This window comes from Neopsephotus bourkii, unplaced genomic scaffold (assembly GCF_033783945.1).
Source record: "Neopsephotus bourkii isolate Nb327-2 ecotype Australia unplaced genomic scaffold, CSIRO-AGI_Nbou_v1 NB_810, whole genome shotgun sequence".
Taxonomy (NCBI): Eukaryota; Metazoa; Chordata; class Aves; order Psittaciformes; family Psittacidae; genus Neopsephotus; species Neopsephotus bourkii.
The window spans coordinates 1-25,019 of NW_026901306.1; the positions used below are offsets into that span (position 1 = coordinate 1).

Consider the following 25,019-nt stretch of genomic DNA (forward strand, 5'->3'; position numbering starts at 1 on the left):
CTCCTATTGGCTGTAACTCCCCCCCCCCCCCAGCCACCACCCGCACTATGGCGCCCCCTGCTGGCACAGATACAACAGCGCCTCCCCATTGGCTGCCGCGTCCGTGGGCTGCACTCTGATTGGCTGGCGCCCCACAGCACGTTGGCCAGCCCCCCCCCGAGCTAAAGGAGCGACCCTATTGGAGGGCTGCTGTGGTGGCCACGCCCCTTTGAATGCCTTATATGGATAGCCACCCCCCCCCATGGGCTGTTAATGAGCCAATAGGAAGGGGTTTGGGGAAGCCACGCCTCCAAGCTGGGTTCTTGGACCCTATTGGATGTCTCAAACGCCCAAGCCCCGCCCCCTGCACCCCGTTGGCTGACTCACGGTGGCGCGGTTGAGGTGCAGGTCCGGGTTATTGGCTGCTTCTGGGTCCACGCGCTCCTATGGGGCAGGGCCATTGGCTGGGAACGCCCCATAGGGAGCTCTCTGCCCCATAGCGACACCCCATAGAGACCCCCCTGCCCCATAGAAAGCCCTCTGCCCCATAGCGACACCCCATAGGGTCCCACCTGCCCCGTAACGAACCCCCATAGGGACCCCCCTGCCCCATAGAGACCTTCTGCCCCATAGCAACACCCCATAGGGACCACCCTGCCCCACAGTGACCCCCCATGGAGAGCACCCTGCCCCATAACCACCTTCTGCCCCATAGCGCCACCCCACAGACACCCTATAGGAACTTCCTGCCCCATAGCAACACCCCATAGGAACCCCCCTTCCCTATAGAAACCCCTCTGCCCCACAGAAACCCCATAGCCCTGTATTAGAGGAACCCACCAGAGACATCATAACCCCACAGCCCTGCCCCATAGAGACCTGTCCAGCCCCATAGGACCCCCCCAGCCCCATAGGGCCCCCCCTGCCCCACATACGGCCTGTGCGTAGGCGCCCAGGGCCCGGCGCGCGGCCTCGGGGCTCTGCCCCCCAGCGAAGAAGAGCGACACATAGGCATTGCCCAGCACATCTGGGGACACAGAGAACCATAGGGACCCATAGAGACCCCATAGAGACCCATAGAGACCCATAGAGACCCATAGAGACCCATAGAGACCATAGAGACCCATAGAGACCCATAGAGACCATAGAGACCCATAGAGACCCATAGAGACCATAGAGACCATAGAGACCCATAGAGACCATAGAGACCCATAGAGACCATAGAGACCCATAGAGACCATAGAGACCCATAGAGACCCATAGAGACCATAGAGACCCATAGAGACCCATAGAGACCATAGAGAACCCATAGAGACCCATAGAGACCCATAGAGACCCATAGAGACCATAGAGACCATAGAGACCCCATAGAGACCCATAGAGACCCCATAGAGACCCTATGGAGACCCCATAGAGACCCCATAGAGACCCATAGAGACCCCATAGAGACCCTATAGAGACCCATAGAGACCCCATAGAGACCCATATGGAAACCATAGAGACCCTATGGAGACCCCATAGAGACCCCATAGAGACCCCATAGAGACCCCATAGAGACCCCATAGAGACCCCATAGAGACCCATAGAGACCCATAGAGACCCCATAGAGACCCATATGGAAACCATAGAGACCCATAGAGACCCCATAGAGAGACCCATAGAGACCCATAGAGACCCATAGAGACACCATAGAGACCCATAGAGACCCATAGAGACCTCATAGAGGCCCATAGAGACCCCATAGAGACCCATAGAGACCCATAGAGACCCCATAGAGACCCATAGAGACCCATAGAGACCCCATAGAGACCCATAGGGACCCATAGAGACCCCATAGAGACCCATAGAGACCCCATAGAGACCCATAGAGACCCATAGAGACCCCATAGAGACACATAGAGACCCCATAGAGATCCATAGAGACACACAGAGACCCCATAGAGACCCATAGGGACCCATAGAGACCCCATAGAGACCCATAGAGACCCCATAGAGACCCATAGAGACCCATAGAGACCCCATAGAGACACATAGAGACCCCATAGAGACCCATAGAGACACACAGAGACCCCATAGAGACCCATAGGGACCCATAGAGACCCCATAGAGACCCATAGAGACCCCATAGAGACCCATAGAGACCCATAGAGACCCATAGAGACCCCATAGAGCCCCATAGAGACCCCATAGAGACCCATAGAGACCCCATAGAGACCCATAGAGACCCATAGAGACCCCATAGAGACCCATAGAGACCCATAGAGACCCACAGAGACTCATAAACACCCCACAGAAACCCATAGCAAACCACAGAGCCCCCATAGAGCCCCCATAGACCCCCATAGAGCCCCATAGAGCCCCACAGATCCCCACAGACCCCCATAGAGACCCCATAGAGAGCCCAGAGACCCCCACAGAGCCCCATAGACCCCCATAGTGCCCCCTTTACACCCCCATAGACCAGAGAAGGGGGCGTGTCCTCAGCTGACCCCGCCCCCTGCAGCACTATACCGCCCCCTAGCGGCCGCGCCGCAGCGCGCTGCCTGCACCCCCTTCCCATAGCCCCCCATAGACCCCCATAGACCCCCATAGACCCCCATAGACCCCCATAGACCCCCCATAGACCCCCATAGACCCCCCATAGACCCCCATAGACCCCCATAGCCCCCCATAGAGCCCCATAGACCCCATAGACACCCCATAGACCCCCATAGACCCCATAGACCCCATACCCCATAGACCCCATAGCCCCATAGACCCCATAGACCCCATAGACCCCATAGACCCCCATAGACCCCATAGACCCCATAGACCCCCATAGACCCCCATAGACCCCATAGACCCCCATAGACCCCATAGACCCCCATAGACCCCCATAGACCCCCATAGACCCCCATAGACCCCCCATAGACCCCCATAGACCCCCCATAGACCCCCATAGACCCCCATAGACCCCCATAGACCCCCATAGACCCCCATAGCCCCCCATAGCTCACACCAGGAGGCCCCATCGCAGGGCTGGCAGCGCACGGCGGCCTCGGCCTGGGCCAGGCTCTCCCTTAGGGCCCCTCCCCCACCGCCGGCCCTCAGCACCACGGACAGGAGGCGGCGGGCCCTGGCCTCCGCCCCCGGCGTGACGTCACGGGGGCGGGGCTAAAGCGGCAGCCAATGGGAGGAGAGAGGGGTGGGGTTAGAGGGAGGGAGGGGTCAATGGGCGGGGGGGGGAATGAGCAGCCATGGACCCTCTCTATAGGGTCCAATTGGCTTCTATGGAGCCCCATAACCCCCCTATATCCCCCCTTTAACCCCATAGAGCCCCCCATAGAGCCCACATAACCCCCTATATCCCCCCTTTAACCCCATAGAGCCCCCCATAGAGCCCACATAACCCCCTATATCCCCCCTTTAACCCCATAGAGCCCCCCATAGAGCCCCCATAACCCCCTATATCCCCCCTTTAACCCCATATAGCCCCCCATAGAGCCCCCATAACCCCCTATATCCCCTATATAACCCCATATAGCCCTATAGAGCCCCCATAACCCCCATATCCCCCTTTAACCACATATAGCCCCGCATAGAGACCCATAACCCCCTATATCCCCCTATAACCCCATATAGCCCCCTATAGACCCCCATAACCCCCTATATCCCCCCTTTAACCCCATATAACCCCCATAGAGCCCCCATAACCCCTATATCCCCCCTATAACCCCATATAGCCCCCCATAGAGACCCCATAACCCCCTATATCCCCCCTTTAACCCCATATAGCCCCCCATAGAGCCCCCATAACCCCCTATATCCCCCCTTTAACCCCATATAACCCCCCATAGAGCACCCATAACCCCCTATATCCCCCCTTTAACCACATATAGCCCCCCATAGAGACCCATAACCCCCTATATCCCCCCTTTAACCCCATATAGCCCCCCATAGAGCCCCCATAACCCCCTATATCCCCCCTTTAACCCCTTATAACCCGCCATAGGGCCCCCATAACCCCCTATATCCCCCCTTTAACCCCATAGAGCCCCCCATAGAGCACCCATAACCACCTATATCCCCCCTTTAACCCCCATAACCCCCTATATCTGCAATACAACCCCCTATATCCCCCCAACCGCCATATAACCCCCTATATCCTCCATATAACCCCCTATACACCCCATATAACCCCCAATATCCCCCCCCAACCACCCTATAACCCCCATATAACCCCTTATATCCCCCATATAACCCCCTATATCCCCCATATAACCCCCTATACACCCCATATAACCCCCAATATCCCCCCCAACCACCCTATAACCCCCATATAACCCCTTATATCCCCCATATAACCCCCTATATCCCCATATAACCCCCTATACACCCCATATAAACACCCATATCCCCCCCAACCACCATATAACCCCCATAGAACCCCCAATATCCCCCCTAACCCCTCTATAACCCCCATATAACCCCTTATATCCCCCATATAACCCCTTATATCCCCCATATAACCCCCTATACACCCCATATAACCCCCAATATCCCCCCCAACCACCATATAACCCCCAATATCCCCCCCAACCACCCTATAACCCCCATATAACCCCTTATATCCCCCTATAACCCCCTATACACCCCATATAACCCCCTATACACCCCACAGAACCCCCCTCTACCCCCCCCCAGCCCCACTCACATGCGCCAAGGCCCCCCTGAAGCAGGCCCGGGCTCCCTCCAGGTCCCCCCGTGCCCATTGGAGCTCTCCCAAGCGGATCCAAGCAGAGGCCAGGCCCGGATCCAGCTTCACAGCCCGGCTCAGGGCCTGCTCCACTTGGGGGGCAGCCGTGGGGCAGACCCCTAAGGCCTCAGCCTGCAGCTCCAAGGCTCGTCCACGGGCCTGTTGGGACACTTAGGACCCCAAACCCCCCCTTTCCATCAGTGACCCCATTGGAATCAATGGGGCTGCCCCATAGCGACGCTGCCCCCCCACAAGTACCATGCACGGCCTCCATTAAGCGCACGGTCCGCTCCATCTCTTGCTCCAACGTGACCTCGGGGTCATTCGGAGGGTCAGAGGTCAACGAGACCCGGAAGCGCTGCAGCTCCGACACCAGCTCCTATAGAAAAGGGGGGAAAAAGGGGGTTTAAAAGGGGGGGACCCCCCAAAAACGCCTCCCCCCCCATAAAGGGGTCCCCCCCATTCACCTCCAGCTTCTTTAAGGCCTCTTCGTCTCCATCCCCTTCCTCTTCGGCCCCTTCAGGCCCGGCCTCGGCCTCCGGCCCTTCGGCCGCCGCCGCCATTGCCATCGCCGCGGCTTGGCGGCACCGCGCATGCGCAGCCGGAAGCGGGCGCCGCGCTCTACGCATGCGTAAGGAGCGTCAGCCAATGGGGAGAGAGGAACTCAGCGTGGGCCACGCCCCCCTCCCACCCCTCCCCTCAGTCGAGAGCCGGACGCCGAGGAGGAGGCAGCTCCTGCTTTATTCCCCCTTTATTTCCCCATTTCCACCTTTATTCTCCCTTTATTTTACCATTTTCCCCTTTATTTCCCCATTTCCACCTTTATTTTCCCGTTTCCAGCTTTATTTCCCCCTTTATTTTCCCATTTCCCCCGTTATTTCCCCATTTCCAGCTTTATTTTACCATTTCCAAGTTTATTCCCCATTTATTTTCCCATTTCCCCCGTTATTTCCCCATTTCCACCTTTATTCCCCCTTTATTTTCCCATTTTCCCCTTTATTTCACCATTTCCAGCTTTGTTCTCCCTTTATTTTACCATTTTCACCTTTATTTCCCCATTTCCATCTTTATTCCCTTTATTTTCCCATTTCCCCCGTTATTTCCCCATTTACTCCCCCTTTATTTCACCATTTCCAACTTTATTCCCCCTTTATTTTACCATTTCCCCCATTATTTCCCCATTTCCACCTTTGTTTTACCATTTTCACATTTACTTCCCCTTTATTTTACCATTTCCACATTTATTTCCCCTTTATTTTACCATTTCCAGCTTTATTCGCCCTTTAATTTCCCATTTCCCCCGTTATTTCCCCATTTCCACCATTATTTTACCATTTCCACATTTATCCCCCCTTTATTTTCCCATTTCCCCCGTTATTTCCCCATTTCCACCATTATTTTACCATTTCCACATTTATCCCCCCTTTATTTTCCCATTTCCCCCGTTATTTCCCCATTTCCACCTTTATTTTCCCATTTTCCCCTTTATTTCACCATTTCCAGCTTTATTCTCCCTTTATTTTCCCCTTTTCCCCTTTATTTCCCCATTTCCACCTTTATTTTACCATTTCCACATTTATTCCCCCTTTATTTTCCCTTTTCCAGATTTATTCCCCCTTTATTTTCCCATTTCCCCCGTTATTTCCACATTTCCACCTTTATTCCCCCTTTATTTTCCCATTTTCCCCTTTATTTCACCATTTCCAGCTTTATTCTCCCTTTATTTTCCCATTTTCACCTTTATTTCCCCATTTCCACCTTTATTTTACCATTTTCCCCTTTATTTCACCATTTCCAGCTTTATTCTCCCTTTATTTTCCCATTTTCACCTTTATTTTACCATTTCCATATTTATTCCCCCTTTATTTTCCCTTTTCCAGCTTTATTCCTCCTTTATTTTTCCATTTCCTCCGTTATTTCCCCATTTCCACCTTTATTTTCCCATTTTCCCCTTTATTTCACCGTTTCCAGCTTTATTCTCCCTTTATTTTCCCCTTTATTTCCCCATTTCCACCTTTATTTTACCATTTCCACCTTTATTCCCCCTTTATTTCCCCATTTCCCCCTTTATTTTACCATTTCCACCTTTATTCCCCCTTTATTTCCCCATTTCCCCCTTTATTTTACCGTTTCCACATTTATTCCCCCTTTATTTTACCATATCCAGCTTTATTCCCCCTTTATTTTCCATTTTTCCCGTTATTGCCCCATTTCCACCTTTATTTTACCATTTCCACCTTTATTCCCCCTTTATTTCCCCATTTCCCCCTTTATTTTACCATTTCCACCTTTATTCCCCCTTTATTTCCCCATTTCCCCCTTTATTTTACCATATCCAGCTTTATTCCCCCTTTATTTTCCATTTTTCCCGTTATTGCCCCATTTCCACCTTTATTTTACCATTTCCACATTTATTCTCCCTTTATTTCCCCATTTCCAGCTTTATTCCCCGTTTATTTCCCCATTTCCACCTTTAACATTTCCACATTCCCCTTTTATTTTACCATTTCCAGGTTTATTGCCCGTTTATTTTCCCATTTTCACCTTTATTTCCCCATTTCCACCTTTATTCCCCCTCTATTTTCCCATTTCCCCCCTTATTTTGCCATTTCCCCTTTTATTTCCTTTTCCCCCTTTCTTTTCCCTTTTCTCCCTTTATTGCCCCCATCTTTTCCCATTTTCCCCTTTATTTTCCAATTTCCCCTTTGTTTTCCCATTTCCAGCTTTATTCCCCCTTTATTTTCCCATTTCTCCCTTTTATTCCCCCTTCTTTTTCCATTTATTTTCCCATTTCCCCCTTTATTTTCCTATTTCCCCCCATTCCCCCTTTATTTCCTGCCATAAACCCCCATTCCCCCTTTATTCCCCCTTTTTAACTTTCTTTTCCCCTTTTCCTGCCTTTCTAAACCCAATTCCCCCCTTACTTTGATCCTTTTATCCCTGGGGTTTCCTCTTCAATTTCCCCTTTTCCCCCCTTTTTCACCCCATTTCTCCTCTTTTTAACCCAATTCCCCTCCCTTTTCTCCCCATTTTTCAATCCTTTTCCCCTTTCTTGCCCTTTTTTACCCCATTTTCACCCTTTTCCCCCCATTTCCTCCCCGAAAACGCACTAAAAAAACCCCGATTTCATCTTTTAATCTTCGCTTAAACGTTCTTTATGTCAAAAACCAAACGTTTTTCCCGTAAAACACAGCGAAAACGGTTAAAAACGGCGTAAAAAAGTAGTAATTCCAGATAAAAGGGTTAAAAGCGGAGGGGGGGGGGAACCGGTTGCGGCCTCGCGGTAATAAAACGACGCTAAAACGGCAAGAAACGGGCAATAAAACGGCCATAAAATGGTAATAAACCCGTAAATACAATAAATTCACCCCCCTCCGAGTGAAATTAAGCATTTATAAAGCATTAAAATACGAAAATTGAACCTTTTTAAGCGTTTAAACGGCGAAATTCGGCGTTGAACGAGGGCGAAGCCATCGGGTTCCTAGAAAAGGGGGCGAAAATGGGGTGAAAGTGGTGAAAAAGAGGCAAAAAGGAGAAAAACGATGAATTAATCGCGATAAATTAAAGGGATTTTGCTTTATTTTATAGAGAATTAGTTAAAAATGAGGGGGTTGAAAGGCGGGGAGGCAAAACCGGCCCGGAATTGGGGTAAAAAGGGGAGAAATCGGTTAAAAACCGGATTTAATGAACTTAAAATGAAATATAAATGATTCGAACGAAACGAAACCCGATTTAGTCCCGTTAAATGGATAAAAAAATAGGAAATAAAGGGGATAAAACGGGCTTTATGGCAGGAAAAGGGGAAAAAGACTCCCAAAAGAGACAAAACTGAGGTAAAAAAGGGCGAAAAACGCTTTAATTCGCGATTTAAGTGGATTAAAAGTGAATTAAGGCGATTAAATGTTAATTACGACATAAAATAAGCCTGGAAACGGGGGTTTATGGAGGGTAAAAAGGGAGTAGAACGGGGCCTAAGTTAACGGAGGTCAAAAGGGGCCTAAACCGAGGTAAAACCCCATCAAAACGCGTTGAAAACGCCTCAAATCGGTTAATAAAGTGATAAACGGATTAAAATATAAACGAAAATGATTAAAAACGGGGTTTATGGGGGTAAAAGGGGGAAAGCCACGTGGTGGGGGAAAAACTCAGGTAAAAAGGTCCTAAATGGGTCTAAAAAGCGATAAAAACGCGTTAAAACGGCTTCAAATTCATCAATAAAAGTAATAAATGGATTAAAATATGAAGTAAAATGATTTAAAACGGGGTTTATGGGGGTAAAAGGGGGAAAGCCACGTGTGGGGGGGGCAAAACTGAAATAAAACCACCTCGGAATGCACATAAACCCATTAAAATCCCCATAAAACAGGCGAAAAACGGGGAATTAGGTTAAAAATCACCTAAAATAGCAAATAAAGGGTAAAGAAACGGGTGTTTAATGAGGAAACGGGGTTTAAAGGGGGAAATGCGATGGGGGGGGCGGACTGAGGTAAAAAGTGCCCGGATGGAGAGAAAAAGCGACCAAAAATGCAGTAAAATGGATGAATAAAGGTAAAAAAAGAGGGAAAATGGGGAAAAAAAGGGAAAATAAAGGGGTTTTAAGAGTTTCAATGGGGATATCTACTCAAATTAAGGGGTTTTAAAGCGGCAATGGGGACACCCCCCAATTTAAGGCGGCCTGAGGTAAAAAGTGCCCGGATGGAGAGAAAAAGCGACCGAACCGCGTTTAAAACGATGAATAAAGGGAAAAAACGAGGGAAAATGGGGGAAAAAGGGAAAATAAAGGGGTTTTAAGAGTTTCAATGGGGATATCTACTCAAATTAAGGGGTTTTAAAGCGGCAATGGGGACACCCCCCAATTTAAGGCGGACTGAGGGAAAAAGTGCCCGGATGGAGCGAAAAAGCGACCGAACCGCGTTTAAAACGATGAATAAAGGGAAAAAACGAGGGAAAATGGAAAATAAAAGGAGAAATAAAGAAGTTTTAAAGCGGCAGTGGGGACACCCCCCCCAATTTAAAGTGGACTGAGGTAAAAAGTGCCCGGATGGAGAGAAAAAGCGACCGAACCGCGTTTAAAACGATGAATAAAGGGAAAAAACGAGGGAAAATGGGAACTAAAAGGAGAAATAAAAGGGTTTTAAAACCTCAATGGGGACAACCCCCCCCCAATTTAAGGTAGAATGAGGTAAAAAGTGCCCGGATGGAGCGAAAAAGCGACGGAACCGCGTTTAAAACGATGAATAAAGGGTAAAAAAGAGGAAAAATGGGGTAAAAAAGGGGAAATAAAGTGGTTTTAAAGCCTCAATGTGGATCCCCGCCCCCCCCTTTAAGCCCTGTGCGGCCCCGCAAACTCCGCCGGAGCCACCGAGCTCCGCTCCCCGGGTGAAGGAAAAGCCGCGGGCGCTGCTCTCCGACCCCGCTAAAACCCCGCTCGCCCGAGGCTGGCGGCGGCGGAGGGAACGCGGGTCGGGGGTAACCGGTTAAAGCGAGCGCAGGCCCTTACCGGAGCCACATCCGTCCGCGGCGGCGGCCTGCGCGGAATGAGCGCTTCCGGCTACTGCGCATGCGTCAAGGTCACGTTGCCGCCCCCTCCCCGCGCCGCGTTCCTATTGGCTGATGGGCGGGTTAGGGGCGTGGCTTCCGGCGCAAGGTGGAGGGAGGGGATGGGGAGCGCTGCCTTATAAGGAGGGGGGATGCAAATGAGGGGAGGGAGGCGGGGCTTCGGTGCCTTATAAGGAGATGGGGTGGGAATGAATGGAGGGTGCTACAGAGGGGGCGTGGCGTCGCTTCCTTGTAAGGAAATGGGATGTAAATGAGGGGAGGCGGGGCATGAGATGCAAATGAATGGAAGGGGGCGTGGTATCTCTTCCTTATAAGGAAATGGCATGTAAATGAGGGGAGGCGGGGCTTTGCTTCCTTATAAGGTGAGAAGGGTATGGCATGCAAATGAATGGGAAGGGGGCGTGGTATCGCTTCCTTATAAGGAATAAAGAGGCGGAGCCTTGGTGTAGGGGGTGGAGCCTTTATGAAAGGGGCGGGGCCAGGTCAGTCGCGCCATGTGACCTCCACTTCATCTGTCCTGTACCTGGGGGGGGGGAGGGAGAGATTTGAGCCCTATAGATGGGGGTCCAGCCCCATAGATGGGGGGCCCACCCCTTATATATGGGTCCCAGACCCATAGATGTGGGTCCCACCCCCTATATGTGGGTCCCACCCCCTATATATGGGTCCCAGCCCCCTAGATGTGGGTCTCAGCCCCCTGTAATGAATCCCAGCCCCCTATATGTGGGTCCCAGCCCCATAGATGTGGTTCCCACTCCCTATATATGGGTCCCAGCCCCATAGATGTGGATCCCACCCTCTATATATGGGTCCCAGCCCCATAGATGTGGGTCTCACCCCCTAGATATGGGTCCCAGCCCCATAGATGTGGGTCCCACCCCCTATATATGGGTCCCAGCCCCATAGATGTGGGTCCCATCCCCTATATGTGGGTCCCAGCCCCCTATATGTGGGTCCCAGCCCCCTGTAATGAATCCCAGCCCCCTATATGTGGGTCCCAGCCCCATAGATGTGGGTCCCAGCTCCATAGATGTGGGTCCCACCCCCTATATATGGGTCCCAGCCCCATAGATGTGGGTCCCATCCCCTATATGTGGGTCCCAGCCCCATAGATGTGGGTCGCGGGCACTCACCTCTGCGTGATCCCTGATTGGTCGAGCTCGGTCACCTGACCCACCCGCAGCATCTCCCAGCCCGCCTGAGCAATCATGGCCCCATTGTCAATGCAGTACCTATGGGGGGAGAACAACACCAGGATCTATGGGGCTCAGCCCCATAGATGGGGAGCCTGACCCATAGATATGGGTCCCAACCCCCTATATATGGGTCCAGGCCCCTATATATGGCTCCAAGCCCCATAGATATAGGTCCCAGCCCCATAGATGTGGGTCCCAGCCCCATAGATGTGGGTCCCAGCCCCATAGATGTGGGTCCACACCTCTCATCTGTGGGGCAGAGCGTGACCCCCCGGGCACTGCACATGGTCCGCAGCATCTCCTGCAGGCGCTGGTTACCTGTGGGGGGGGGGAAGATGTGGGTCCAGCCCCATAGATGTGGGTCCCAACCCCATATCTATAGGTCCCACCCCATAGATGTGGGTCCCACCCCCTATATATGGATCTCAGCCCCCTATATATGGGTCCCACCCCATAGATGTGGGTCTCAGCTCCATTAATGTGGGTCTTAGCCCCATATATGTGGGTCTCAGCCCCATATATGTGGGTCTCACCCCTTAGATATGGCTCCCAGCCCTATAGATACTGATCTCAGCCCCATATCTATAGGTTCTGACCCCATATATGGGGCCCAGCCCCATAGATGTGGGTCCCACCCCCTATATATGGGTCCCAGCCCCTATAGATGGATCCCAGCCCCATAGATGTGGGTCCTAGTCTACTATATATGGATCCCAGCCCCATAGATGTCGATCCTAGAGTCTAAATATGAGTCCCAGCCCCATAGATGTGAGTCCCAGACCCATAGATGGATCCCACCACCATAGTTATGGGTCCCAGCCCCATAGATATGGGTCCCAGCCCCCTATATATGGGTCCCAGCCCCCTATATATAGATCCCAGCCCCCTATATATAGATTCCAGCCCCATAGATGTGAGTCCCACCCCCTATATATGGATTCCAGCCCCATAGATGTGGGTCCCAGCCCCATAGATATAGGTCCCAGCCCCCTATATATGCCTCCCACCCCATAGATATGGCTCCCAGCCCCATAGATACCTCCCACCCCCCTATATACACCTCCCACCCCATACAAGCATCCCTCACCCCTTCCCCCATCCAACCCCTAAAGCCACGCCCCCTTCCCTCCACCCCGCCCTCTGATTGGCCGCGCCTCGCCCCACGTGACTCACAGGCCACGCCCCCCACCAGCAGCAGGTGCGGGGCGCGCGTCAGCGCCAGTGCCCTCTCGGTGACCTCGGCCAACATGGCGAACGCCGTCTCCTGCAGGGGGCGCCATAGTGCCGAGCCCGGTTAATAGACCCCCCCCAACCCGGATAGTAGACCCAAAACCCGGTTAATGGACCCCAAAAACCCGGTTAATGGACCCAAAACCTGGTTAATAGACCCAAAACCCGGTTAATAGACCCCAAAAACCCAGTTAATAGACCCAAAAACCCCTTAATAGACCGAAAACCCGGTTAATGGACCCAAAACCCGGTTAATGGACCCCAAACCTGGTTAATAGACCCAAAACCCGGTTAATGGACCCAAAAGCCGGTTAATAGACCCCAAAAACCCCATTAATAGACCCAAAACCCGGTTAATAGACCCCAAAACCCGGTTAATGGACCCAAAAACCCCATTAATAAACCCAAAACCCGGTTAATAGACATAAAACCCGGTTAATGGACCCTAAAGACCCCATTAATAGACCCAAAAACCCGATTAATGGACCCCAAAACCCGGTTAATGGACCCAAAACCCCATTAATAGACCCAAAACCCGGTTAATAGACCCCAAAACCCGGTTAATAGACCCCAAAAACCCCATTAATAGACCCAAAAACCCCTTAATAAACCCGAAAGCACTTTAATAGACCCAAAACCCCCTTAACAGACCCAAAACCCCTTTAGTAGACCCCAAACCCCCTTAATACACCCAAAACCCCTTTAATAGACCCAAAACCCCCTTAATACACCCAAAACCCCTTTAATAGACCCAAAACCCCCATTAATAGACCCAAAACCCCTTTAATAGACCCAAACCCCGTTAAGAGGAGCCGCCATCCCATAATAGCCGCCGTCACCTGCAGGGAGAAGCAGAGATCTTCGGGGGTCGCCTCCCCTGAGGCCAAGAGCTTGGGGGTGATGGCCTGGGGGGGAGGGGAACCCCGTTAATAGACCCCAAACCCCCTTAATAGACCCCAAACCCTTTAATAGACCCATAACCCCCTTTAATAGACCCAAACCCATTTAATAGACCCCAAACCCCTTTAACAAACCCCAAACCCCTTTAATAGACCCCAAACCCCTTTAATAGACCCCAAACCCCTTTAATAGACCCAAACCCCATTAATAGACCCAAACCCGTTTAATAGACCCAAAAACCCATTAATAGACCCCAAACCCCTTTAATAGACCCCAAACCCATTTAATAGACCCCAAACCCCTTTAATAGACCCAAACCCCTTTAATAGACCCAAACCCATTTAATAGACCCCAAACCCCTTTAACAAACCCCAAACCCCTTTAATAGACCCCAAACCCCTTTAATAGACCCAAACCCATTTAATAGACCCCAAACCCCTTTAACAAACCCCAAACCCCTTTAATAGACCCCAAACCCCTTTAATAGACCCAAACCCATTTAATAGACCCCAAACCCCTTTAACAAACCCCAAACCCCTTTAATAGACCCCAACCCCCTTTAATAGACCCCAAACCCCTTTAATAGACCCAAACCCCATTAATAGACCCAAACCCGTTTAATAGACCCAAACCCCATTAATAGACCCCAAACCCCTTTAATAGACCCCATAACCCCATTAATAGACCCAAACCCCTTTAATAGACCCAAACCCCATTAACAGACCCCATAACCCCTTTAATAGACCCAAACCCCTTTAATAGACCCAAACCCCTTTAATAGACCCCAAACCCCTTTAATAGACCCCAAACCCCTTTAATAGACCCAAACCCCTTTAATAGACCCAAACCCCATTAATAGACCCCAAACCCCTTTAATAGACCCCAAACCCCTTTAATAGACCCAAACCCCATTAATAGACCCAAACCCGTTTAATAGACCCAAACCCCATTAATAGACCCCAAACCCCTTTAATAGACCCCATAACCCCATTAATAGACCCAAACCCCTTTAATAGACCCAAACCCCATTAACAGACCCCATAACCCCATTAATAGACCCAAACCCCTTTAATAGACCCCAAACCCCATTAATAGACCCCAAACCCCTTTAATAGACCCAAACCCCTTTAATAGACCCAAACCCCTTTAATAGACCCCAAACCCCTTTAATAGACCCCAAACCCCTTTAATAGACCCAAACCCCTTTAATAGACCCCAAACCCCTTTAATAGACCCCAAACCCCTTTAATAGACCCAAACCCCTTTAATAGACCCCAAACCCCTTTAATAGACCCAAACCCCTTTAATAGACCCCAAACCCCTTTAATAGACCCAAACCCCTTTAATAGACCCCAAACCCCTTTAATAGACCCCAAACCCCGTTAAAAGACCCAAAACCCATTAATAGACCCCAAACCCCATTAAAAGACCCCAAACCCCTTTAACAGACCCCATAACCCCATTAATAGACCCAAACCCCATTAATAGACCCCATAACCCCATTAATAGACCCCAAACCCCGTTAATAGACCCCATAACCCCATTAATAGACCCCAAACCCCATTAACAGACCCTATGATCACCTGCAGGTGGGACAGGAGCCCCGAGAAGGACACGTCCATCCCTTTGACCACATAGGGCAGGTCCAGCAGCCGGCGGCCCCTATAGGGGACCCCAAGAGGGGCAAATAATGGGGGTTATGGGGTCTATTAAAGGGGTTTGGGGTCTATTAAAGGGGTTTGGGTCTATTCAGGGGGTTTGGGGTCTATTAAAGGGGTTTCGGTCTATTCAGGGGGTTTGGGGTCTATTAAAGGGGTTTCGGTCTATTAAAGGGGTTTGGGTCTATTAAAGGGGTTTGGGGTCTATTAAAGGGGTTTGCATAAAGGGGTTGGGTCTATTAAAGGGGTTTGGGTCTATTAAAGGGGTTTGGGGTCTATTAAAGGGGTTTTTGGGGTCTATTAAAGGGGTTTGGGGTCTATTAAAGGGGTTTTGGGGGTCTATTAAAGGGGTTTTGGGTCTATTAACGGGGTTTGGGGTCTATTAAAGGGGTTTTGGGGTCTATTAAAGGGGTTTGGGGTCTATTAACGGGGTCCTCACCTCCTCGCCATCACCTCCACGTTGTAGCCCGGGCTCGGGTCATTGGGCAGCTGCGGAGGGGGCGTGGCCAGAGAAAAGGGGGCGGAGTCAGCGCGCTCCCCGCTAGGGGGCGCCGCAGTGCCTGGCTCCCCCACTGCCATTGCAGCCAATGGAAGGGGGGGGGTGCAGCGGGCTCAGCCAATGGGGACACGGCACCACCGCGGCTCAGCCAATGGGGAGGCGGGGTGGGCGGGGCACTGACCCGCAGGAGGCGGGCCATCCGGTCCAGGCAGTTCCCCAGGGCCAGGTCCAGGGTCTCCCCGAAGATGCGGTAACGGCGGCGGGAGAAGGCGATCACCTATTGGTTGAGGGGGGTTGTGACGTCATGCGTGACGTCATACGTGACGTCATGCGTGACGTCATGGGTGGTATAGCATGTGGTCATGTGATATCAGGTGTTATTGCATGTTATTGGATGGAGCACTAAGAGCCCCCATAGGAGCCCATATTGGCCCATAGACTCCTCATATCCACCCCATAGCCCCCCATTGACACCCCATAGCCCCCATGTTCCCCCATACCCCCAGATATCCACCCCATAGCCCCCCATAGACTCCCATATCCCCTCATAGCCCCCCATACCCACCCCATAGACACCCCATAGTCTCCCATATCCCCTCATACCCACCCCATATCCACTCCGTAGCCCCCCCAACGCCCTATATCCACCCTATAGACACCCCATAGACACCCTATATCCACCCCATTGCGCCCCATATTCACCCCATAGCCCCCCCATATCCCCCATACCCACCCCATATCCACCCCATATTCTACCATACCCACCCCATAGCCCCCATATCCCCCCATAGCCACCCCATAGCCACCCCATAGCCACCCCATAGCCACCCCATAGACACCCCATAGCCACCCCATAGCCACCCCATAGCCACCCCATAGACACCCCATATCCACCCCATAGCCACCCCATACCCACCCCATATCCACCCCATATCCACCCCATACCCACCCCATAGCCCCCATATCCCCCATACCGCCCATACCAACCCCATAGCCACCCCATAGCCCCCCATACCCACCCCATAGACACCCCATAGCCCCCCATACCCACTGCATAGCTCCCCCATAGCCCCCCATAGACCCCCATAGCCCCCCATATCCCCCCCATAGCCCCCCATAGACCCCCATAGACCCCCATATCCCCCCCATAGACCCCCATATCCCCCCATAACCCCCCATAGACCCCCATAGACCCCCCATACACCCCCATAGACCCCCCATAGACCCCCATAACCCCCCATATCCCCCCATACCATCAGACCCCCCATAGACCCCCCATCCCCATAGACCCCCATATCCCCCCATATCCCCCCCATAGACCCCCATAGACCCCCATATCCCCCCCATAGACCCCCATATCCCCCCCATATCCCCCCCATACACCCCCATACCCCCCCATATCCCCCCCATATCCCCCCATATCCCCCCATAGACCCCATAGACCCCATATCCCCCCATAGACCCCCATATCCCCCCCATATCCCCCCATAGACCCCCATAGACCCCCCATAGAGACCCATAGACCCCATAGACCCCCATAGACCCCCCATAGACCCCCATAGACCCCCCATAGACCCCCATAGACCCCCATAGACCCCCATAGACCCCCATAGACCCCCCATATCCCCCCATATCCCCCCCATATCCCCCCATAGACCCCCATAGACCCCCATAGACCCCCCATACCCCCCCATATCCCCCCCATATCCCCCCACAGCCGCCCCATAGCGGGTACCTGGGTGTTGCCACCACTGACGTAGAGCACGAGGGGGTCGCGGGCGGGCGCCAGGAGCCGCCCCATCTCGATGTGCCCCACGCAGTGATTGACCCCCAGCAGGGGCAGGCCCCACAGCTGGGCCAGGGTGCGCCCCACGGCCGCCACCACCGCCAACGGGGCCCCCAGGCCCGGGCCTGTGCAAGGAACATGCTAAGGACATGCTAAGGACATGCCAATGACATGCTGAGGACATGCTAAGGACATGCTGATGACATGCTAATGACATGCTAATAACATGCTAAGGACATGACAATGACACGTTAAGAACACCCTAAGGACATGCTAAGAACATACTAAGGACATGTTAAGAACATGCTAAGGACATGCTAAGAACATGCTATGGACATGCTAAGGACATGTTAAAACATGCTAATGACATGCTAATGATGTGCTAAGAACACACTAAGGACATGCTAGTGACATGTCGAGAACATGCTAAGAACATGCTAAGAACATGCTGAGGGATGTGTTGATAACATGCTAATAACACGCTAATGACATGCTAAGAACATGCTGAGGGATGTGTTGATAACATGCTAATAACACGCTAATGACATGCTAAGAACATGCTAAGGGCATGCTAAGGAGATGGAACCCAATGGGCTCCTATGGGGTGGGAAGGGTCTGAGATGGGACCAAGCGCCCGTGGGACCCCTATTGATGGCTTTGGGGTTCGATATGCTAAGGACATGCTAAGAGCATGCTAATGACATGCTAAGGACATGCTAAGGACATGGAACGCAATGGGCTCCTATGGGGTGGGAAGGGTCTGAGATGGGACCAAGCACCCATGGCAGCCCTGTCTATGGCTTTCGGGTTCAACATGCTAAGAACATGCTAAGGACATGCTAAGGACATGCTAAGGACATGGAACCCCATGGGCTCCTATGGGTTGGGAAGGGTCTGAGATGGGACCAAGCACCCATGGGACCCCTATCTATGGCCTTGGAGTTCAACATGCTAAGGACATGCTAAGAACATGTGACCCATAGAGCTCCTGATGGGTTCCTATGGGGGTGGGGAGAGCCTGAGATGGGACCAGGGACGCGTAGGACCGTGTCCATGGGTTTGGGGGTGAACACGCTAAGAACATGCTAAGAACATGCTAACGACATGCTAAGGATATGGGCCCCAAACACTTCCCAATGGGCTCCTATGGGGCTGGGGAGGGTCTGAGATGGCTCCAGGGACCCATAGGACCCCCATCTATGGGTTTGGGGGTGAACATGCTAAGAACATGTGACCCAAACTGGCTCCTATGGGGCAGGGAAAGGCCCGAGATGGGTCCAGGGACTCATAGGACCCCCATCTATGGGTTTGGGGGTGAACATGCTAAGAACACGCTAAGAACATGCTAAGAACACGCTAAGAACACGCTAAGAACACGCCATTACCGCGGGTGAACGCGATCCCATCCAGGTCCCGGGGCCCGGCTCCGGCGTCGGCCATGGCGGCGGCCACGAGGCCCAAGAGCGCCCCCTGGTGGTGGCGCCCGACGGGGCCGGGAGCGAAGCCTGCCATTGGTCGAGAGGGGGGGCGTGGTGACGTCATCACGTCACGAATGGGGAGGGGTTAAGGGGGGGGGTTGCGTGATGACGTCACGCCGCTTACCCTGCCCCGGCGGCGTGACGTAAGTGGCGCGGCGGCTGCTCAGGATGACGCCATCACGCACCACGCCCGCCCCGACCTTATTGGCCGAGCCCTCCAGGCCCAGCACCGTCGGCATGACGTCAGCACGTCGGCGTCGTGACGTCAGCACGTCGCGTTTGCCCCCTCCCCTCCCCCCCCCTTTTTGCCTTCGGACGCCGCCGCCGCCGCCGGTCCCCGCTCGCCGCCGCTTCTCCGCCGTCTGCGCGTTCTGATGACGTCACTCGCCCCGCCTACTTCCGCTCTCCACGCCCCTTTCCGTGACGTCACAGCGCTTCCGCTTCCGGTCCCGACATTGCTGCCAGCGCCGCTCACGCGGAACGGTCCCGAGCGCTGCCGCCGCTGATTGGCTCCGGTTGAGGCGAGCGGAGGGCGCTGATTGGGTGCGGGGTAACGGGGTTGAACGGGGGGGGGGGGAAGAAGGAAGCGGGCGCTGATTGGCTGCACCGCCGGGGGGGTGCGGGGGTGCGTTGAGAGGCGGAGCTGATTGGCTGCGGGACACGTGGGGTGTGGGGGGGGTGATGGGGGGACTGTTTAGCGGGCGCTGATTGGCTCCGGAAGTGTGGGGGGGGGGGGGGAACGGGAGAGCGCTGATTGGCTCTGGGAAAGGATGGGGGGGTGCGGATTGGGATTAGAAAGCCGGGCGCTGATTGGCCACGGTTCGCTCCTCGGGTGGTTCCGATTGGCTCCGGTTCGGCGGCCGCGTGGCCGCGGCGAGCTGTGATTGGCCGTTTGCCGGGCGCTGATTGGGTGATTCGAACCCAGCCGGGAGCTGATTGGATGGGAGGGCTCGGAGGGGTGGGGGGGGCGGTGCTGACGCCGCTTTCCCACCAGCAGGGGGCGTGGCCTGAGCCGGAGGGGGCGTGGCTTGAGCGATGCCGAAGCGCGCCAAAAAGGAGGCGCCGGCGGGAGAGGAGGGAGGTGAGCGCGGCCCCCGCGCATCCCAATGGCCCCAATAGATCCCAATGGCCCCCAGTGGACCCCAATGGGGCTCAATGCATCCCAATAGATCCCAAAGCACCCCAATGGACCCCAATGGACCCAGTGCAACCCAATGACCCCAGCACATCCCAATGGCCCCCAATGCATCCCAATGGATCCAATGCACCCCAATGACCCCAATACATCCCAATGGCCCCTAATGCATCCCAATGCACCCCAATGGTCCCCAATGCATCCCAGTGCATCCCAATGGCTCCCAATGGCCCCCAATGCATCCCAATGGACCCAATGCACCGCAATGGACCCCATTGCACCCCAATGGCCCCAATGGACCCCAATGGCCCCCAATGGACCCAATGCACCCCAATGGCCCCCAATACATCCCAATGGACCCAATGTATCCCAATGGACCCAATACACCCCAATACACCCCAATGGTCCCCAATACATCCCAATGGCCCCCAATGCATCCCAATGTCCCCAATGCACCCCAATGCATCCCGATAGACCCAATACACCCTAATACATCCCAATGGTCCCCATTGCATCCCAATAGACCCAATACACCCTAATACATTCCAATGCACCCCAATGGTCCCCAATGCATCCCAATGTCCCCCAATACATCCCAATGGACCCCAATGGCCCCCAATGGACCCAATGCACCCCAATGCATCCCAATGGACCCAATACACCCCAATGCATCCCAATGGACCCAATTCATCCCAATTGACCCCAATGGACCCAATGCATCCCAATGCACCCCAATGAACCCCAATGCATCCCAATGGACCCAATACACCCCAATGGACCCCAATACACCCCAATGGCTCCCAATGGACCCAATGCATCCCAATGGACCCAATTCATCCCAATGGACCCCAATACACCCCAATACCCCCAATGTCCCCCAATATCCCCCACAGCACCCCCAGGCCCCGGTGGCGGGAAGCGCAGCCGGGACGCGTCGGTGCCGTTGCCCCCGGAGACGCCGGTGCGGGAGGTGGCCCCGAGCGGGAAGCGCGTGGGGATGCGCTTGGTGACCTGGAACGTGGCCGGGCTGCGGGGGTGGCTGCGGAAAGGGGGGCTGCAGGTGGGGAAGAGGGGGGGGGGATGGGGGGGGGGGGGGGATATGGGGGGGTGGGGGGATAATGGGGGTTTGGGGGGGGGAAAATGGGGGTTTTGGGTGGAAAAAGGGGGATTTTGGGAAAAAAAGGGGATGATCAGAAGAAAATGGGGGTTTTGGGGGGGAAATGGGGGTTTTGGGGGGAAAATGGGGATTTTGGGGAAAAAATGGGGATTTTGGGGGGAAAATGGGGATTTGGGGAAAAAATGGGGATAATCAGAAGAAAATGGGGGTTTTAGGTAAAGAATGGGGGTTTTGGGTGGAAAAATGGGGGTTTGGGGGGGAAATGGGGATTTTGGGGGGGAAAATGGGGATTTTGGGGGGAAAATGGGGATTTTGGGGGGGAAAATGGGGATTTTGGGGGAAAAATGGGGATTTTGGGGGGAAAATGGGGATTTTGGGGGGAAAATGGGGATTTTGGGGGAAAATGGGGATTTTGGGGGGGAAAATGGGGATTTTGGGGGGGAAAATGGGGATTTTGAAGGAAAAATGGGGATTTTGGGTAAAGAATGGGGGTTTTAGGAAAAATAATGGGGATTTTGGGAAAAATAATGGGGATTTTGGGTGGGGAAATGGGGGTTTTTGGGGGGAAAAGGGGGGTTTTGGGTGGAAAAATGTGTATTTTGGGAAAAAATGGGGAATTTTGGGGGGGAAATGGGGATTGGAAAAAAATGGGGATTTTGGGGGGAAAATGTGGGTTTTAGGAAAAATAATGGGGATTTTGGGTGGGGAAATGGGGGTTTGGGGAAAAAAATGGGGATTTTTGGTGTGGAAAATGGGTATTGGGGGAAAAAAATGGGGATTTTGGGAGGAAAATGGGGGTTTTGCGGAAAAATGGGGGTTTTGGGAAGGAAATGGGGATTTTGGGGGCAAATGGGGATTTGGGGGGAAAATTGTGGTTTTGGGGGGAAAAATGGGGGGTTTGGGGGGAAAAAATGGGGATTTTGGGTGGAAAAATGGGGATTTTGGGTGGAAAAATGGGGATTTTGCAGGGGGAAATGTGGATTTTGGGGAAAAAATAAGGATTTTGAGAAAAAAATGGTGATTTTGGGTGGGAAAATGGGGATTTTGGGTGGGAAATGGGCATTTTGGGAAAAAACGGGGATTTTGGAAAACAATGGGTTTTTTGGGTGGAAAAATGGGGATTTTGGTAAAAAGGGGATTTTGGGGTGTGAAAATGGGTGTTTTGTGTGGAACCTGCCCGCAAGCCCCATTTTGGGCTGAAAGGGCCCCATTTTGGTCACTCTGCCCCATTCCCCACCCCCATTGCAGTGGGTGCAGGAGCAGGCCCCGGATGTGCTGTGCCTGCAGGAGACCAAGTGTGGGGCGGGGTCGGTGCCCCCCGAGGTGCGGGAGCTGCGGGCTCTGCCCCACCAGTACTGGGCCAGTCCCGAGGGGCGCCCCGGGTACAGCGGAGTGGGGCTGCTCTGCAGGGAGGAGCCAATGAGGGTCACCTATGGGATCGGTGAGCGGGCATTGACACCCATTGGAACCCATTGGAACCCATTGACACCCATTGACATCCATTGGTACCCATTGAGTGCCACTGACACCCATTGGAACCCATTGACACCCATTGACATCCATTGGAACCCATTGAGTGCCATTGGTACCCATTGACTGCCATTGGCCCCCATTGACTGCCATTGGTACCCATTGACTGCCATTGACACCCATTGACTGCCATTGGCACCCATTGACTGCCATTGGTACCCATTGACTGCCATTGGTACCCATTGACTGCCATTGACACCCATTGACTGCCATTGGTACCCATTGACTGCCATTGGTACCCATTGACTGCCATTGGTACCCATTGACTGCCATTGGTACCCATTGACTGCCATTGGTACCCATTGACTGCCATTGGTACCCATTGACTGCCATTGAACCCCATTGACTGCCATTGGAACCCATTGACTGCCATTGGTACCCATTGACTGCCATTGAACCCCATTGACTGCCATTGGAACCCATTGACTGCCATTGGTACCCATTGACTGCCATTGGTACCCATTGACTGCCATTGGTACCCATTGACTGCCATTGGTACCCATTGACTGCCATTGACATCCATTGACTGCGATTGGAACCCATTGACTGCCATTGGTACCCATTGACTGCCATTGACATCCATTGACTGCGATTGGAACCCATTGACTGCCATTGGTACCCATTGACTTCCATTGATCCCCATTGACTGCCATTGATTCCCATTGACTTCCATTGATCCCCATTGACTGCCATTGATTCCCATTGACTGCCATTGACCCCTATTGACTACCATTGACTTCCATTGACTTCTATTGATCTCCATTGATCCCCATTGACTTCCATTGATACCATTGACCCCCATTGACCCCCATTGACTTCCATTGATACCATTGACTTCCATTGACCCCCATTGACTTCCATTGACCCCCATCGACCCCCATCGACTCCATTCACCCCCATTGACCCCCATTGACCCCCATTACCCCCCCCCACAGACGACCCCGAACACGACCCCACCGCCCGCGTCATCACTGCCGAGTTCCCTTCCCTCTTCGTGGTCTGCGCCTACGTCCCCAGTGCCCCCCAATGCCCCCCATTGACCCCCATTGACCCCCATTGACTGCCATTGACTGCCATTGACTGCCATTGACTTCCATTGATTCCCATTGACTGCCATTGACCCCCATTGACTGCCATTGATTCCCATTGACTGCCATCGATTCCCATTGACTGCCATTGACCCCCATTGACTGCCATTGATTCCCATTGACTGCCATTGATCCCCATTGACTGCCATTGACTCCCATTGACTTCCATTGAGCCGCATTGACTTCCATTGATCCCCATTGACTTCCATTGATTCCCATTGACTGCCATTGATCCCCATTGACCTCCATTGATCCCCATTGACTTCCATTGATCCCCATTGACTGCCATTGACTGCCATTGACCTCCATTGACACCTATTGACTTCCGTTGACTTCTATTGATCTCCATTGATCCCCATTGACTTCCATTGATACCATTGACCCCCATTGACACCCATTGAGTTCTATTGATCTCTATTGACTCCCATTGACCCCATTGACTTCCATTGACCCCCATTGAGTCCCATTGAGTCCCATTGATACCATTGACTCCCATTGACTCCCATTGACTCCCATCGACCCCCATTGACCCCCATCGACCCCCATTCACCCCCATTCACCCCCATTCACCCCCATTGACCCCCATTACCCCCCCTTCACCAGACGACCCCGAACACGACCCCACCGCCCGCGTCATCACCGCCGAGTTCCCTTCCCTCTTCGTGGTCTGCGCCTATGTCCCCAACGCTGGGCGGGGCCTGACCCGCCTGGAGCCCCGCCTCCGCTTCGACGCCTCCTTCCGCTCCTTCCTGTCCCGCCTCGACGCCCTCAAACCCGTCGCCATTGGTGGAGACCTCAACGTCGCCCACACCGACCTCGACCTCCGGCACCCCTCGACCAATCGGCGCTCGCCGGGGTTCACCAATGAGGAGAGGAGCGGGCTCAGCGCCCTATTGGACGCCGGGTTCGTCGATGCCTTCCGGGTGTTGAACCCGGGCCTGCCCCACGCGTACACGTTCTGGACCTACTTAGGGGGCGCTCGGGAGCGCAATGTGGGGTGGAGGTTGGATTATTTCCTGCTCTCGCGGAGGTTGGGGGAGGAGCTTTGCGATTGTAAGCTCAGGCCTAAGGTGATGGGGAGCGACCATTGTCCTGTGGAGCTGTATTTGGCGGTGTGAGGGGGGGATGG

General features: G+C 53.2%; 4 protein-coding genes across 5 annotated transcripts; 1 reads left to right on the top strand and 3 right to left on the bottom strand.

Annotated features, from left to right (window-relative positions):
* Positions 1-321: 321 nt before the first annotated feature.
* On the bottom strand, positions 322-5,283 carry LOC133213424 (tetratricopeptide repeat protein 5-like). Its single transcript, XM_061355627.1, has 6 exons — positions 5,182-5,283; positions 4,973-5,093; positions 4,673-4,884; positions 2,976-3,132; positions 915-1,006; positions 322-423 (listed from the first exon to the last, which is right to left on the bottom strand). The coding sequence occupies exons 1-6, from the start codon at positions 5,281-5,283 to the stop codon at positions 322-324; spliced, it is 786 nt and encodes a 261-aa protein (XP_061211611.1).
* LOC133213421 (shematrin-like protein 1) lies at positions 1,045-2,691 on the bottom strand (the record flags this gene model as incomplete). Its single annotated transcript, XM_061355623.1, is given in 6 exon segments — positions 1,045-1,542; positions 1,544-1,653; positions 1,656-2,120; positions 2,123-2,254; positions 2,296-2,422; positions 2,554-2,691. Coding segments are annotated over 6 exon segments (1,470 nt in total), but the record flags the coding sequence as incomplete, so codon positions are not given.
* A 5,397-nt stretch (positions 5,284-10,680) lies between the features above and the next one.
* Positions 10,681-19,274, bottom strand: LOC133213422 (tRNA N6-adenosine threonylcarbamoyltransferase-like). Of its 2 annotated transcripts, XM_061355624.1 has the most exons (11): positions 19,145-19,274; positions 18,928-19,047; positions 17,492-17,667; positions 15,938-16,033; positions 15,697-15,746; positions 15,183-15,261; positions 13,539-13,604; positions 12,643-12,733; positions 11,712-11,787; positions 11,407-11,505; positions 10,681-10,796 (listed from the first exon to the last, which is right to left on the bottom strand). In XM_061355624.1, the coding sequence occupies exons 1-11, from the start codon at positions 19,257-19,259 to the stop codon at positions 10,757-10,759; spliced, it is 1,008 nt and encodes a 335-aa protein (XP_061211608.1). In that variant the 5' UTR covers positions 19,260-19,274; the 3' UTR covers positions 10,681-10,756. The 2 variants fall into 2 exon arrangements, with proteins under 2 accessions (XP_061211608.1, XP_061211609.1); XM_061355625.1 differs by lacking the exon at positions 13,539-13,604.
* Positions 19,275-20,055: 781 nt separating this feature from the next.
* On the top strand, positions 20,056-25,008 carry LOC133213423 (DNA-(apurinic or apyrimidinic site) endonuclease-like). Its single transcript, XM_061355626.1, has 4 exons — positions 20,056-20,101; positions 21,058-21,215; positions 22,521-22,713; positions 24,494-25,008. Exons 1-4 carry the CDS (start codon positions 20,056-20,058, stop codon positions 25,006-25,008), a joined length of 912 nt encoding a protein of 303 aa, XP_061211610.1.
* Positions 25,009-25,019: the final 11 nt, after the last annotated feature.

Bases quoted from the DNA above. Each gene is read 5' to 3' on its own strand.
- LOC133213424 (XM_061355627.1), bottom strand. From the start codon at position 5,283: ATGGCAATGGCGGCGGCGGCCGAAGGGCCGGAGGCCGAGGCCGGGCCT. The intron at 5,094-5,181 runs GTGAATGGGGGG...CCTTTTCTATAG, and splicing joins AGGCCTTAAAGAAGCTGGAG to GAGCTGGTGTCGGAGCTGCA. The intron at 1,007-2,975 runs GTGAGCTATGGG...CTGTGTCCCCAG, and splicing joins CTGCGATGGGGCCTCCTGGT to ATGTGCTGGGCAATGCCTAT.
- LOC133213422 (XM_061355624.1), bottom strand. From the start codon at position 19,259: ATGCCGACGGTGCTGGGCCTGGAGGGCTCGGCCAATAAGGTCGGGGCG. The intron at 19,048-19,144 runs GTAAGCGGCGTG...GACCAATGGCAG, and splicing joins CGTCACGCCGCCGGGGCAGG to GCTTCGCTCCCGGCCCCGTC. The intron at 12,734-13,538 runs GTGACGGCGGCT...CGCCCCCTGCAG, and splicing joins ATCTCTGCTTCTCCCTGCAG to GAGACGGCGTTCGCCATGTT.
- LOC133213423 (XM_061355626.1), top strand. From the start codon at position 20,056: ATGCCGAAGCGCGCCAAAAAGGAGGCGCCGGCGGGAGAGGAGGGAG. The intron at 21,216-22,520 runs GTGGGGAAGAGG...CCCCCATTGCAG, and splicing joins TGCGGAAAGGGGGGCTGCAG to TGGGTGCAGGAGCAGGCCCC. The intron at 22,714-24,493 runs GTGAGCGGGCAT...CCCCTTCACCAG, and splicing joins GAGGGTCACCTATGGGATCG to ACGACCCCGAACACGACCCC.